Raw genomic sequence first — 15720 nt, forward strand, 5'->3', positions numbered from 1 at the left:
TGAGAGTGTAGGAATGGCAACGGACATGCAGACAGATGACTACTATGAAATTATTGTTTAATAATGACATTTCATACTAGCTTATGGTGAATTTCCTCTGATCATTTTACAAAGTTCAGAGGGAACTTGAGGAACAGCAGTATTTTACACTGGACATGGAAGTTCATGTTTGAGAAATGCAAACAGGTACACACTTTCTTCTGATACACCAATTGTCAGGCAACTGCACAATGAATGGTTGTGAAGAAAGCAGAAGTGAATCACTTGCACAGCCAGGTCATAGAAGAGGTCTATCCTGAACTGCACAGACTTACTGAGAAGTTTTAAGAGTTAGATCTTACGAAACAAACAGTAGTGGTTGATAGATCTACAAACAGCAGGAAATTAATGACAAACTTTGCTGAATGTAAATGAAAGAAAGGCCTGCAAAATCAGTAAGAAGTTGCTGCAATGATGGGGTACATAACAGTGTTCCTTCTGCATTGGGGAGGCTGGCTCAAATTACACTTGATGCTGCAAGGGTAGCACTTGCATGGCTAGAACAGCTCAGGGACACCCTTACACTTTGTTTTACAAGACAAGGTGGATTCTTTTTTCCCCTTTATGTTATTGAGAGATTCTTATAAAATGTGACATTATCCTGGAATCTTTCAATAACCACTGGGTTATTAAAAGTCGATTAAAGCTATTAAGGTATTTAAAATGCATAATTCTGATATGGTCTTTAGTATTTTGCTGTTTGAGGAAGGTTTATCCTAATGTCATATAGAATTGTTGCTAAAATTGAGTCAAATAGTTACCCAACATCCAAGAATACTTTGAGAGCATTATTTCTTTTTAATTTTGAGCTTTCACTGAAAATCAGAAATATGCACAAATAGTAACACGTCTACAATTATATTTAAAGAAATGGCAAAGTCAAGTCAGGTATGAAAAGTATTACTAATCCTTGACCCAGGTTGGATGTGGTCAGGTAGGCTTTAATTTTATCCCCAAGCAGAACTACTTACACTTATCACAGCATGGTTGATGCAGCAACTTTCTTTTGATTAACAATGAATAATGAAACCCAAGGCAAGAGCTCATTTAAGATTATTCCTTACGATTCCACTCAAATAGCATTATTCAAACTGTTCTTGTTCAATATTTTCTTGACTAATGATAAAATCAAATCTATGAGATAGCGAGTGTTACAGCCTCCAGCCAGAACATCACAGAAGCAGTCATATATAAAAATCAGAAACAGTAACAGCTGTGTCTCATGAAAGGCAGATGTAGATCCCAGGAAGTGACAGAAGTGCACTTTCTATAACAGTGTTCCATCTTGATCAACTCCATTTGGCAAAAGACATCACATTACACCAAGATTAATTCAGCCAGAGTGGGTGACACCATGAGCTCTAGGCTCAGGCCTACATCATTTTTGGAATAAGTCTTTAACCCTTAACCTGCACCATGGAAGACCAACAAGAGAGTAAGTGTACAATGGGAAGTCAACTCGTAGATGTAGTGAGGATTAGGAAGTGTGTATACAGCACAGGCAATGTAAAATACGGGAGACACATAAGTTTCTTCGGAATCCAAACTTTAATCCAATATTGAATAAAGGCAATAGATTGTATGTTTTGTTTCGTATGTAGAAAATAAACCATTTCTGATAAAGTTTCTGTCAGATTTAGCATTGCATGGACAATCCATGCTCCTTCTGAAGAATTTCCACTGTAGCAGTAAATGCACTGTTCATGGAGGTAGAAGAGAAAAGAATCAATTAGATCCTTGATCAGTCAACTCCCAAATAATGCAAGATCCTTACAAGCAACACATTTCCATTATGCATCAGCCACAGAGGAAGGTCAATAATTAAAGGACACGAGTTTAAGACAATGGGCAAAAGTAGTAGTGGGGAGATGAAAGATTTTCTTAAAAGGGAAAGCACAGCAAGCTGGGGAAAGAGCAGAGGAGTGAAACTAATTTGATTGCTCAACCAATGCTTTGGATGGTGTAACGGGATCCACATAACCCACATGCACAGGCTTACAAGACCATCTCAACAGGAAGTCAGCACACCTGACAATGATGTCCACACACTCAGTAGAGTGACAGCCTGGATTTCACATTAAATTCAGGAGTGGGAGTCATGATTCGAGTTAGGAAAGCTGTAATTGTTTTGAATGCAATATTGCCCAAGGGAAAAAACACATACTGGTGTGTGTATAATTCATTCACTGGAGAAGCAGCAAATGGCTGAAAATGAAGACTGTCAATAATTAAAGGATATGGATTTAAGACAATTGGTAAGTAGAGGGAAGATGAGATTTCTTTTTTAAAAATGCACATCAAATTATGATGACCTAGAGGAAGTAAAGTGGAACCAAATGGATAGCTCTACCAAAAAGCTGTCACAGGCAGGATGGGCCAAATGGCCTCCTGTGTTGTATGATTTATTCAACACATGAAATGGATACTTACCAACCAGGCCTGATAATACTGTATTTTCCAGGTGTGGCCAAGTTAACCACTGTTGATCCTAACCGACATTCAGGGCTCAACACATCACCGATAGGCCCACCATCAACAACAAGACCCAACGAAGGCCAAAGGTCTTTAAATTCCTGCAGGCATTTGAGAGAAATTATATTTAAGATCAGATCTAATTCCTTTTTAAGCTTCATCCAGATACAATAGGGAGAGTAGCATCAGTAATCAGCAGCAAATGGGGATTGCAATGCTGCAATACCAGATTTACTACTTATAAATTTAAACAAGTCTGACAGAACCAAAATCTGGCAACTATTATTTAAAAACTGTGATTGAATGACTGATCCTGATTAGAAAAGACAGCTGTAATGCTATTGGGAGGGGACAGAAATATTAATGAGAGGCTTACTCTGCAGCCAACCACACAAAATGCCAAATACAGAATGCCAGGCATCTACCTGGTATAGAACCATAGAACAATACAGCACAATACAGGCCCTTCGGCCCACCATGTTGTGCCAACCTTCAAACAACTCCTAAGACTATCTAACCCCTTCCTCCCACATATCCCTCCATCTTAAATTCCTCCATATGCTTATCTAACAATCTCTTGAACTTGACCAACGTATCAGCTTCCACCACCACCCCAGACAGCGCATTCCATGCACCAACCACTCTCTGGGTGAAAAACCTCCCTCTGACGTCTCCCTTGAACTTCCCACCTATTACTTTAAAACCATGCCCTCTTGTAATGAGCATTGGTGCCCTGGGAAAGAGGCGCTGGCTGTCCACTCCATCTATTCCTCTTAATATTTTGTATACCTCTATCATGTCTCCGCTCATCCTCCTTCTCTCCAATGAGTATGGTCGATGGTTCAGTAACCAAACCAAAATGTGGGTATTTAAATGGATGAAATTCACTAAAGTTTACATACAGACAACCAAGGAAGTTAATGGAAAGAATTAAGTAGTGGAAGATGCCAGGGTAGTCTAAAAGTAATAAAAACTTTAAAATCACAGCAGAGCACCAACAATTTAGCGCAACAAAAGAAAGTGACTGTAGATTTTCAGGATTGGGGGAAATTGCTTCCTGAATTCACTCTTGAAAGGTTTAGATCTAATTTTTTTATTATGTACTTTGTACAGATCCTTCAACAAGAGAAATTTTTTTTTTAATTTAACAGAATCATTGTGCTAACAAGTGACTGCCATTAGGTCGACAAACTACATGTAGCTATCATCTAAACAGTTGAATCCCTCTGCATTTGAATACCTCACGTAAATAATCTTCCACATTCAAGGGAACACGAGCTTCGTTCATGCAAACCATCACCAAAATTTACCTTTTAAGCTCAATCATTCTGGTGAAAGTGTGCTGCATCTCATCCAAAGCCATTTTATGACCCATTTTTCAATGAAAGACTTGGTACTACTTGCACCTCTACAACACACTGTCTACTTGCTACTTGTTTTTTTTAAACTGCATTTCAGGGTGAGAGCATCTATGGCAAGGCCAGCATTTACTGACCATCCCAAACTATCCTTGAAGGTGGTAGGGAGCCACCTGCTTGAGCAGCTGCAGTCCTTCTGGTAAAGGTACCTTCACATTGTTGCAGAAGGTCATTGCTTGGTACAAATGTTATTTGCCACGTCAGCCCATGCCTAAATGGCATGGACTTGTTCTCTTGCAGAGCAGTTGTAAATGGAATTGAGAACTGTGCAATCGTCAGTCCTTCTGACCTTAAAGATGGAAGGTAGGTCATTAACAAAGCAGGTGATTGGGCCTAGGAACTCTTGCACAGTTCCCTGGGTCAGAATTATCTAACTACCTTCTTTTGTGCAAGGTATGACTCCAACATTGGAGTTTATCCTTTCTTGATTCCCGATAACTTCAGTTTTACAGGATTCCTTGATGCCACACTTGATCAAAAACTGCCTTAATGACAAGGGCAGTTCTCACACTTCAGATCTGGGATTCAGCTCTTTGGTTAATGTTTGGACCAAGGACGTGATTAGCTCTGGAGTCCAGTGTTCCTGCCAAAAACTCAAACTGGGCATCGGCAAGTAAGTTGTTGGAGAGCAAGTGCCACTTGATAGCACTGCTAATGACACTTTGTTGATATTGAAAGTAGGTTAATAAAACAGTAATTAGCCAGATTGGATTTGCCTTGCTTTGTATGAACAGTATATAGAGGCAACTTCCCATATTGTCAGGCAGATGTCATTGTTATATTTGGAGCAGTTTGTCAAAAGGCACGGCTAATTCTTGAACCCGTCGTCCGATCTGCTCCGATATCCTGCGCTCTCAGCCATTTCTCGGTAACGTAAAATGAATCAATTTGGTTAAATTAATCTCTGTGATGATTGGTATCTGGAAGGAAGCCGAAACAATCACCCACTTGGCTCTTCTAGGAGGGACGTGGTTCCCGATGCTCCAGCCTCATCCTTAGCATTCAAATGCTAGGTCCTACCATCGTTAAGGATAGCACCGCCTCGTTTTGTTAACGATTCAAATATCAGCTACCATTTGACTAGAAGTGGCAGGACCAAAGAGCACCAGTTTGATCCATTGATTGCAGGATCACTTAGCCCTAAAGAGTGCAAGCTGTAGTCCTGCACTGTCACCTCTTTTTTAGGTATATCTAGTTCTCCAACATGTCCTTTCTTAAGGCATCAATTGATCCCTGGCTTGACTGTAAACGTACAGAATTACACTGGGGCATGACATTATAGGCTGTGGTGGTGTATTCTTCTGCACCTCATGATTACCTTGCTTTGAGCTACCATTTCAATTTTGAGCCTATCCCTTTCAGCACAATTATAATGCCAAGCTACTTAATACCTGCCTGCTAATAATTTGTATCAATAACTCCTTATTATATAGCTTAATTTGCAATGAAGCTCTGGGTAATATGATTCTATAATAGTCATCCTCATTTACCTGCTGTCAAAACTAGAGTCAGTTTCTTTCCATACCATTCTTTTCTCTCATTACAGTGCTCTAGCACTATTGATCTTAGAATTTCTCTGCACCACTTCCAAAGCTTGGGTATTAGTTTTTCACCTCTGCAATCGTATCCAAGTGCAGTATATTCTCTGGGCTGCTGTAGTCTACATTTCCTTTGTCTATGATCTCCTCCCACTGCCCCAGGTACTCGTTGTGTTATCTGTACTCTACATTATTGCTGCCTTAAGTTCCTATCACTGGAGAAATGTAAGGAGAACTACCTGTAACTTTCCAATAAATCTGCTAATAAAGTGCATGTTTAATAACTGAATCAGGGCAGCTGCCAATATTCGCATTCAGCCCCAGCACTTTGCTTAGCATCCATAATCTCATTTTCTTTTTTACAACAGTTATTTGAGCAATACTGAAAGCAACACTCCTGATCAAAACTCTGCTTTCAGGGAAAAAAGATGCTAAATTTAAGTTTACAATTTAGTGAACAATTCAAAAAAGTATCCAAAACAAATCTCCAGTAATTTAAGTATTTACTCAGTGAGAGATACTTACCTCTGGAGTCAAAGTGCTGTTTTGAGAGCTGACATTGGCACTTGTCAAAGCCAGAGGTTCACCACACAATTGTGCCAGTTTCTGCATAAACGGATGCTTTGGAATACGTACACCCACCAACTGCAAGTAACGCAAAAGTTTAAGAATTTCATGTCAGTGAGTATCAAAGTAAATTGAAGAACTAACACCAATTGTGATGTAATCAAATCATATTAACAGGTTAGTTCACTTTGGGTTTCACGGTTCTGCAACACCATAGAACAAAAACAACAAAAAGAATACAACTTATTCAATCTTACATCAGTGAAAGGGTTTAAATCTTTATTCAGCTCATCTGCCCGCTTAAAAACCAATGTTACAGGTCCTGGCAGGAGATCTCTTAATACCTGGTCAGAAACAGTTACTTTACAGTACCTGTGAAAAACAAAGAAAGTGCTCAGTCCACAAAAAGGTCATATTTTATACACTCAAATAACAATGAGCAATTAAGAAAAATCAATTGAAAACAAATTTTTGCATAGTGAAAAATCAAAGGCCCAACAAGTCAGCTTTTTAGAGCAACAACCCCCTTCATGCCTTTGTCATCTCTTCTAATCTCTCCTTTCCAAAAACCTTTCTATATAGTCCATTTATTACTCTGTATATTTCCAGTATATTCTAATAACATTAACATATTAGTTAAGAAATTCTAACCAACTTCTCTTCTTGTCCCACCTACCAGTCTGTCTCCCTTAGTTATCAGAACCCTACACTATACTGAACTGTGTTTTCATTTTCGTCGCAAAAACTTTTATACTTTTATAAGAATGTTCTATAAGAAACTGATCTTCCTAAATTTTACCTCAGGAACTAACTAAACTTTTAAAACTTTGACATTAATTATGCAGATATTAAAGAGGAGCTTGCAGTGACACATACCCAAAAACAATGAAATATCAGACAATTTTTGAAGTTTGGTTTCTTCTGTACTTGCACTCACTTATAAATAGCTTCAATATTTCCAACAGAGATAGCTAAAGGTTTGTCCGCATTCCGTCCTTTAATTTCATAAATTCTTCGGATAGCTTCGGAATTCTGTGCCAGGCAGGCAATTCCGTAGATAGTGTCTGTTGGAACTGCCACTACCTGACCACACTGGAGAACGTTTACCGTTTCCCTTAACACCTCATTCCAATCTGGATAAAGAGAATAGTTGTGTATTAAGCCATAGATTCACATCAAGTTTTACTTAAGCAAGTGCTCAGATCAGTATTGGACAGTATCAATCAATTGAACAGTGACATTCTGGAAACTTCAACACAAAAGAAAATCAAGACCACAGCAAATCAGCCAAATGAAATACATTGCTCCCATATTCCAGTCCTCACATATAGATTTGCGGAACCAGTACAGTGCAAGACATAAAAATTACTGTGTTACAAAAATAAATAAATGAATAGTGCAAAAGAGGAATAACGAGGTAGTGTTCATGGACCATTCAGAAATCTGATGGTGGAGGGGAAGAAACTGTTCCTGAAACGTAGACTGTGGGTCTTCAGGCTCCTGTACCTCCTCCCTGATGGTAGTAACGTGAATTGAGGGGGGACATGACTCCTTTCTGCCATGAATCATCATCCTCCTTTAATTCTCAAATAACCCAAGATACCTCTGAGCCTCTTCCATCACAAGCTCTCACTCACTCCATACACCTTTTCCACAATACTGTTTCTACCCAATGTTAATGGAAACCAAAGGCAGCTGTTATGTTTCAGGGCTTCTCCAGGTCACACAATACAGGGATATTACTCCTCTTACTGACATCATAGTCACTTACCTAACAGGAAAGCTTAAATGGTTCCTGTATGTACTGTCCACACATACAGGTGGATAATGGACCACACCTTAAATTAATAAAAGACAAGTTCTGGGGACTGCACATGGCTTGACAGTTCCTAGAGTCTGAATCATGCAGCACAGAAACAGACCCTTCAGCCCATGCTAACCGGCAAGCACCCATTTTATATTAATCCTACCCTAAGCCATTTTATTCTCATTGTATTCCCATCAATTCCCCCCAAATTCTACCCCTCATCAACACACCCAGGGCAACTTACAGTGTCCAGTTAACCTACCAACCCACTTTTTGTTTTAGGGTACAAGAGGAAACTGAAGCCACTGGAGAAAACCCACGCTGTCACTGGGTGAACATGCAAACTCCACACAGGCAGCACCAGAGGCCAAGATCGAACTCAGGTCGCTGGAGCCGTGAGGCAGCAGCCCTACTGGCGGCATCACTGGAGGGCCCTTTAGTGAAACGACTTCCCCCCCACATTCATTAGGTAGCCCTACTTCCCAATCCCCATTTACTGGTGCTCCTATTTCAAACTACTTTCACCAGTAACATTGAAGTCTGGGCACAACTTTATGCATCTTCAGTTACCGGTACAGTAGTGTAGCGGTTAGCGTAATGTTTTAATAGCACCAGCGACCTGGGTTCAATTCCAGCCTCTGTCTGTAAGGAGTTTGTATGTTCTCCCCATCTCTGCGTGGGTTTCCTCTGGGTGCTCCGGTTTCCTCCCACATTCCAAAGACGTACAGGTTAGGAAGTCGCAGGCATGCTATGTTGGTGCCGAAAGCGTGGCGACACTTCCGGGCTGCCCCCAGAACACCCTACGCAAAAGATTCAATTCACTGTGTGTTTCGATGTACACGTGACTAACTTAAATCTTAAATCTCTGGTTGAGAACCAAAGTCCTTTGAGGAGAATCATCCATAACCAATACGAAACGCTGACTTGTCTTGCCTATTCCCTCTAAAGTCAAGCATGAGCTCCATGCAGCTCTTGGTTAAAGGAGGCCAGGTTTACCTGGACACACCCGTAATTCTGGACCCACCTGCGCCCCAGACCAAGCTCCCCCTGTGGACAAACCCGGAAATGCAGGGCCTTGGTGCAGAGCAGGCAGCCTGGAACCAGTGCGAGCAACCCGGGCCTCAGAACAGCACAGCACAGGAACAGGCCCTTCAGCCCATGATGTCTGTGTTGAACACAATGCCAAATTAAACTCATCCCTTCTGCCTGCACATGATCCACATCCCTCCATTCCCTTCATATTCATGTGTCCATCTAACAGCCTCTTAAACACCACTATCGTTATCTGCTTCCACTATTAGCCCCATCAGCCCATCCCAGGCACCTTTTTACAATATTTTTATTAATTCCACAAAAAAAAAGAGTACCTGCATCAAAGAGAGGATTAAAATACTACTGAATACATTGTGTTAGATTACACTTGAGATCACAATACTCTAAATTGATAATATGTTATGGTTAGTTAATAAAGAAAAAATTGGAATAATTTTATTATAAAAAAAATCTACACCCACTACCAGAAACCGAAGCTATTTGGTAAAAGACAAGGAAAGACCCTTGAAACATAATGATATCAGCCAATATCTCTACTTTAGTCACCAAAGGTTTTGAAAATAATTCAAAAAAGGTCCCCACAGGGTTTGAAAGTCTCAGGCACCTTTTCTGAGATGTGTTTCCTTCATGGGGAAGCTTACTTCATGTGCAGAGAAAGCACCTCATTGCGAATTAAATTGGAATACATGTATTAGAACCATAGAACGATACGGCACAATACAGGCCCTTCGGCCCACCATGTTGTGCCGCCCTTCAAACTGCACCTATGACTATCTAACCCCTTCCTCCCACATATCCCTCTAACTTAAATTCCTCCATATGCTTATCTAACAATCTCTTGAACTTGTCCAATGTATCGGCCTCCACCACCACCCCAGGCAGCGCATTCCATGCACCAACCACTCTCTGGGTGGAAAACCTCCCTCTGATATCTCCCTTGAACTTCCCACCCAATACCTTAAAGCCACGTCCTCTTGTTTTGAGCCTTGGCACCCTGGGAAAGAGGCTCTGGCTGTCCACTCTATTCCTCTCAATATCTTGTACACCTCTATCATGTCTCCCCTCATCCTCCTTCTCTCCAATGAGAACAGCACTAGCTCCTCATAGTCTCTCCTCATGATCCATGCTCTCCAATCCAGGCAGCATCCTGGTAAATCTCCTCTGCACCCTCTCCAGTGCCTCCACATCCTTCCTATAATGAGGCGACCAGAACTGGACACAGTACTCCAAGTGTGGCCTAACTAGAGTATTACTTGTACAAAATTACTCCATCAAACTGAACTGCAATTTAGTGATCACCCCACTGAGAAACTTGTAGCTGGTAACCAGTTACTCAGTGTTTCCCCACACCCTGTGCCAGTGTGATCAGGGGAAGTCAGTGATCAGCTGAGAAGCTCAGGTACCAGGGATTCATCTCACTGCAGCTGATCTTTCCCCGCCACTCCCGCCCTCCTCCCCTCCCTCCCCTCTCCCTCCTCCCCCTCCTCTCCCCCCATTCCCCCTCCCTCTCCCCCCACTCCCTCTCCCCCTCCCCACCTCTCCCTCCCTCCCCCTCTCCACTCTCCCTCCCCCCTCCTCCCCCCTCCTCTCCCTCCCCCTCTCCCCTCCTCTCCCTCCCCCCTCTCCCTCTCCCCCCCCCCCCTCTCTCCCCTCCTCTCCCTCCCCCTCTCCCTCCCCCCTCTTCTCCCTCCCCCCCTCTCCCCTCCCTCTCCCTCTCCCCCCACCTCTCCCCCCACTCCCTCCCTCTCCCCCTCCCCCCACCTCTCCCCCCACTCCCTCTCCCCCTCCCCCCACCTCTCCCCCCAGCTCTCTCTCCCCCTCCCCCACCTCTCCCCACTCTCCCCCTCCCCACCTCTCCCCACTCTCCCCCTCCCCACCTCTCCCCACTCTCCCCCTCCCCACCTCTCCCCCAACTCCCCCCCTCTCCCCCAACTCCCCCCCTCCCTCTCCCCCCTCTCTCCCCTCCCCCCCACTCCCCCTCTCCCTCCCCCCCACTCCCCCCCCCTCCCACTCCCCCCCCCTCCCCCTCCCCCCCACTCCCCCTCCCTCTCCCCTCTCCCCCCTCTCCCTCTCCCCCCCTCTCCCTCCCCCTCCCCCTCCCCCCCTCTCCCTCCCCCTCCCCCTCCCCCCCACTCCCCCTCCCCCTCCCCCCCACTCCCCCTCCCCCTCCCCCCCACTCCCCCTCCCCCTCCCCCCCACTCCCCCTCCCCCTCTCCCCCACCTCACTCCCCTCCCCCTCACTCCCCCTCCCCCCCTCCCCCTCTCCCCCACCTCACTCCCCCTCCCCCTCACTCCCCCTCCCCCCTGCTTACCTCCTACTCTAACCCGAGGCCGCAGTCTGGGCCCAGCTCCCGCGGGCTGACCGGGCGCCGGCTGCCGCAGGAGGCGCACCCTGGCCGGGCAGCCGGCCCGCTCGGTCCCCGCCGCCGTGACCCGGTTCCTCATCACCGCCTGCAGCCAGCGAGCCGACGTCAGCATGGGACCCGCCGCGCCATGGCAACTCCCGGGGCAACCGCTGACTGACAGGTCCCGGCCGGCGCTCGCCGCTTCCGCAATGGCGAGGGAGGTTGCGCTCCGCAGCGGCGTCGAGTCCTCACGTTACGTAAACGCGCTCAAATGCCCGGGTCCCGCTGCTATTCGCTGGCGAGGGCAACGCTTCCGAGTCGGTTCCAACGGAGGGATTAACTCTGCATTTCTTTCAGGTGCTGGGTATTTCCAGCGTTCTGTTTTATGTCAGATTTCTGGCAGCTCACACATCACAAACTGGTGACTTCTGTCCAGTAACTCACGCTTCAATACTTCTTCCTCTCTCCATTCATTTACCAGACAGATCAGCTGCAATTAACCTTCACCCTCCCTCAGCAAGCACAACCTTGATTTGCATCATTCCCCCTTGTTCTTTCCACCCAGCCATCCGCCTTTTCTGCAGCTTAAAACTTCTGATGTCTCACCTTTCTGAGTTCTAATGAAAGATCATTAACCCGAAACATTAAACTCTCTGTTTCTCTCCAGATACTGCCTGGCCCAAGTATCTCCCAACATTTTCAATTTTTATTTCAAAACAAGTTCTGATGAACTCACATAAGTGCATAGTAATAGATTTTGGGAAGTTAAAGCCGGCCAGGACATTTACAGTGAATGGCAGTGCACTGGGGAGTGTTGTTGAATAGTGAGACCTTGCAGTATAAGTACATAGTTCCCTGAAAATGGTGACACAGGTAGACAGAGTGGCGAAAAAAAGCACATGGAATGCTTGCCTTCATTGCCGAGACATTGAGTATAGGAATTGGGACGTCACATTACAGTTGCACGAATGTTGGTGAGGCCACACTTGGAGTATTGCGTGCAGTCTGGTGGCCACACTGCAGGAAAGATATGATTAAGCTAGGGAGGGTGCAGAAAAGATGCACAAGGATGTTGTTTGGATTGGAGGGCTTGAGTTGTCAGGAGAGATGGACATCTTGGCATAAATTGGCATCTTGGTTAGCATGGACGAGTTGGGCCAAAGGGCCTGTTTCCATGCTGTATAACTCTATGAACCTACAAGTGTCTTTGACTTGAACCTTTAACTATTAACCTTTAACTATTGAACTATTTTGCCATAAATGCCACCTGGCCTATGGAGTATTTTCACCATTATCCTTTATTACTTCAAAATGCAATTTTTTTAACCAGATTCAGTGAGCTCAAAACCAATTAGCTATCATAACTCTCCTCGCATCTCACCTCCCCATTTAGTCTTTCTAGCCCCCTTGTTACCTATTAGTTCTACCTCAGGTTCATCTTATTTCCACACAAGCTCTTTGCCTGAACTACCTGATGTGATTGTGAGTAAATATTCTATGTACTATGTCCTACATCTTAAATTGAAGAATTGCTGTTGGATTGGCATTTAAGACTTACAGTTCTGGTATACAGAGGTAGATCTGGACAATTCTCCATACTTTAATGAACCTAGACTGAGATTACAAATTCAGCAGGTCAAATAGCCCACTGATGTGTATTGGCCAAAGTCAACAATATAGCCATTCTATTGTTCCAGCCAATAGAAGTTCTAGATATAATTAGAGCTCAAATTAAATCATATTGTGGTACTTCACGTATTGCAAAATATATCTCAAACTCTTGATTATTGTTCCACTCCTGGACAAATGTGATGATATAGGGCAGAGACAGCCATCATCATGCAATGGTAAAAATATAAATCATTCTTTAAATTTACAAACATGAATTACGAGCAGAAGTAGGCAACACAGCTCCACCAGCCTGCTCCACCATTTAACAACGTCACAGCTGATCTGTTTCTAACTTCAGCTCTACATTCCTGTCTACTAGAGTAGCCCCTCATTTATCAAGAATCTCTCTACCTCAGTCTTAAAAGTATTCAAAGACTCTGCTTCCACTGAGGAAGAGAGTTCCAAAGACTCTCAATAATCCAAGTAAAATAATTCACCTCTTTTTCTTTAAGGGTTAAATCACATTTTTAAACATCATCCCTAGTTCTAGATTCTCCCACCCAATTCTATCCAGACCTCTCAGCATCTTATATCTTTCAATCTGTTATTCTAAATTCCACCAGATACGAGCCCAGGCTTTCCAACATATCCTTGTGCGACAATCCAGCCATCCCAGGTATTAGTCTAGTAAACCTTCTCTGAGCTGTTCCCCACATATTAAAACCCCTCGTTAACAAATGAAATAAATCCTAGTTTCACATCTTTTTCAGTGACTTCAAGTCTGGAAATAAGGAGGGGGGAAATGGGGCTGATAGCATTACTCCCTGGAGAGCCAACATCAACCTGATGAACTCAATGACCTCCTTCTGTGCCAATAATAAGTAATAAAATCCTTGTCCTTTCTTTGGAATATTTACCTATTTTCAACCTAGGTCAGCGTTTTCCTCGGCAAGTAAAGTCTTGAGAGCCAGGTATTCATAAATCAGATACACAAGAGACTGCAGATGCTGGAACCTGGAGCAACAAACAATCTGCTGGAGGAACTCAGCAGGTCGAGCAGCATCTGTGGGGATAGGGTCCTGATGCAGGGTTCCAACCCGAAAGGTTGACAATTCCTTCACATCCCCCCCACCCCCCAACCACAGACGCTGATCGGCCTGTTGAGTTCCTCCAGCAGATTGTTTGTTGCATTCATAAATCAGGACAAGGCCCTTATCTGAGCACTTTTGGCACAAACTCAAAACTAAATCTACCAAGTGGCCTCAGGCACCAGTAATAGATGAAATAAAGCTTTTTTAAAATTCCTTCATAGATGGGATACCATTAGCAGAGGCAGCATTTATTGCACATTACTTACTGCCCCAAAAGGTGGCATTGAGCTACCATCTTGAACTAGTGCAGGCTTGTGGTGAAGAAGTTCCCGAAGTGCTGCTAGGTGGGGTGTCCTTGATCCAGTGACAAAGAAGGAAATGGCAGCATGTTTCCAAATCAGGGCAGTGTGCAAACAGAGGGTGGTGTTCCCACTAACAAACAGTGGATCAAAATAAAGAAGAATGCCTAACTGATCATCAAAGAATAACTCCAATTTAGTTAAAGAGTATTGGTGTAGATATCCAAGATCTATCCCATACGGTAGTGTCGCAGTTAGTGTAATGCTTTACAGCGCCAGCAACCCGGGTTCAATTCTGGCCACTGTCTGTAAGGAGTTTGTACGTTCTGCCCGTGTCTGCGTGGGTTTCCTCCGGGTGCTCCAGTTTCCTCCCACATTCCAAAGATGTACGGGTTAGGAAGTTGCGAGCATGCTACATTGACGCCGGAAATGTGGCGACACTTGCGGGCTGCCCCCAGAACACTCTACACAAAAAGATGTATTTCACTGTGTGTTTCAATGTACATGTGACTAATAAAGATATCTTTGTAATGCCCACATTACAGAAAGGAATTATACCTGGACTAAATTGACTGTATTTTTGGGGTTATGTCACTTTTCTTGAGATTGAAGATATTTTGATTGAGAAAACTGCAACATGATAAATGTGTTGTCACATGTAACCAACTCTCCTTAGAATGGAGTACAGTAAATATTCAAAATCCCTCACTAGCAACATTAGTAATTATAGTCATAGAGTTTCACAGCACAGAAATGGGCCCTTTGGCCCATCACATCCATGCCGACCTTTTGCCCATCTACATTTGCCTGCATTAGGTCCATGTCCTCCTATGCCTTGCCTAATCATTTGCATGTCTAAATGTCTCTTAAACCTTGTGGTTGTATCTGATTTCACCATCTCCTCTGGCAGCAAGTTCAAGATATCAACCACTCTCCGTATAAAAAATACTTACCCCTCCGATCCCCTTTAAAACTCCTTCCCCTCACCTTGAACCTGTGCCCTCTTGTTTTTGATACCCCTACCATGGGAAAAAGGATTCTGAAAATCTACCCTACCTATGCCTCTCATAATCTTATACACTTCCATTAGGTCCATCCCTCAGCCTCCATTACTCCAGGGAAAAGAAGCACAACCTATCCAATCTCTTCCCATATCTAAAGTCCTCCAGTCCAGACAACATCCCAGTGAATCTCCTGTACACTTTCTCCAGCGCAATTCTCATTAGATTAATTTAAAAGATGAGACCAAAAGAAATAACAACCCTTGGACTCATAGCGACAGAATTTTATTCACCTGGGATGTGGATAGTCCCATAAAATAATATTTAATCGATGTAAAATATTAACAACCTGCTTTTAAGATTCCACGATACTAGTTTTGAATTTGAACAAACCCAATGTTTTTTAATTAACGGTGACTTACTTCAACTGACCTGGAACTAACAACCTCCTGTTGACCGTGACCAAAGTTCACAATTCT

General features: G+C 43.6%; 1 protein-coding gene across 1 annotated transcript; it reads right to left on the minus strand.

Moving 5' to 3' along the window:
* Window positions 1–120: 120 nt before the first annotated feature.
* Window positions 121–11516, minus strand: yrdc (yrdC N(6)-threonylcarbamoyltransferase domain containing). The gene is made up of 6 exons (XM_052036358.1): window positions 11207–11516; window positions 6972–7167; window positions 6292–6406; window positions 5993–6112; window positions 2470–2612; window positions 121–1736 (listed from the first exon to the last, which is right to left on the minus strand). Exons 1-6 carry the CDS (start codon window positions 11370–11372, stop codon window positions 1676–1678), a joined length of 801 nt encoding a protein of 266 aa, XP_051892318.1. The 5' UTR covers window positions 11373–11516; the 3' UTR covers window positions 121–1675.
* Window positions 11517–15720: the final 4204 nt, after the last annotated feature.

This window comes from Pristis pectinata, chromosome 22 (assembly GCF_009764475.1).
Source record: "Pristis pectinata isolate sPriPec2 chromosome 22, sPriPec2.1.pri, whole genome shotgun sequence".
NCBI lineage: Eukaryota > Metazoa > Chordata > Chondrichthyes > Rhinopristiformes > Pristidae > Pristis > Pristis pectinata.

Excerpts from the sequence above, each read along its gene's own strand:
- yrdc (XM_052036358.1), bottom strand. The coding sequence starts at position 11,372 with ATGCTGACGTCGGCTCGCTGGCTGCAGGCGGTGATGAGGAACCGGGTC. Across the intron at positions 6,113-6,291 it reads ATTTAAACCCTTTCACTGAT|TTGGTGGGTGTACGTATTCC; the intron begins GTAAGATTGAAT and ends CGTTACTTGCAG. Across the intron at positions 2,613-5,992 it reads ACAGCACTTTGACTCCAGAG|GAATTTAAAGACCTTTGGCC; the intron begins GTAAGTATCTCT and ends AAATGCCTGCAG.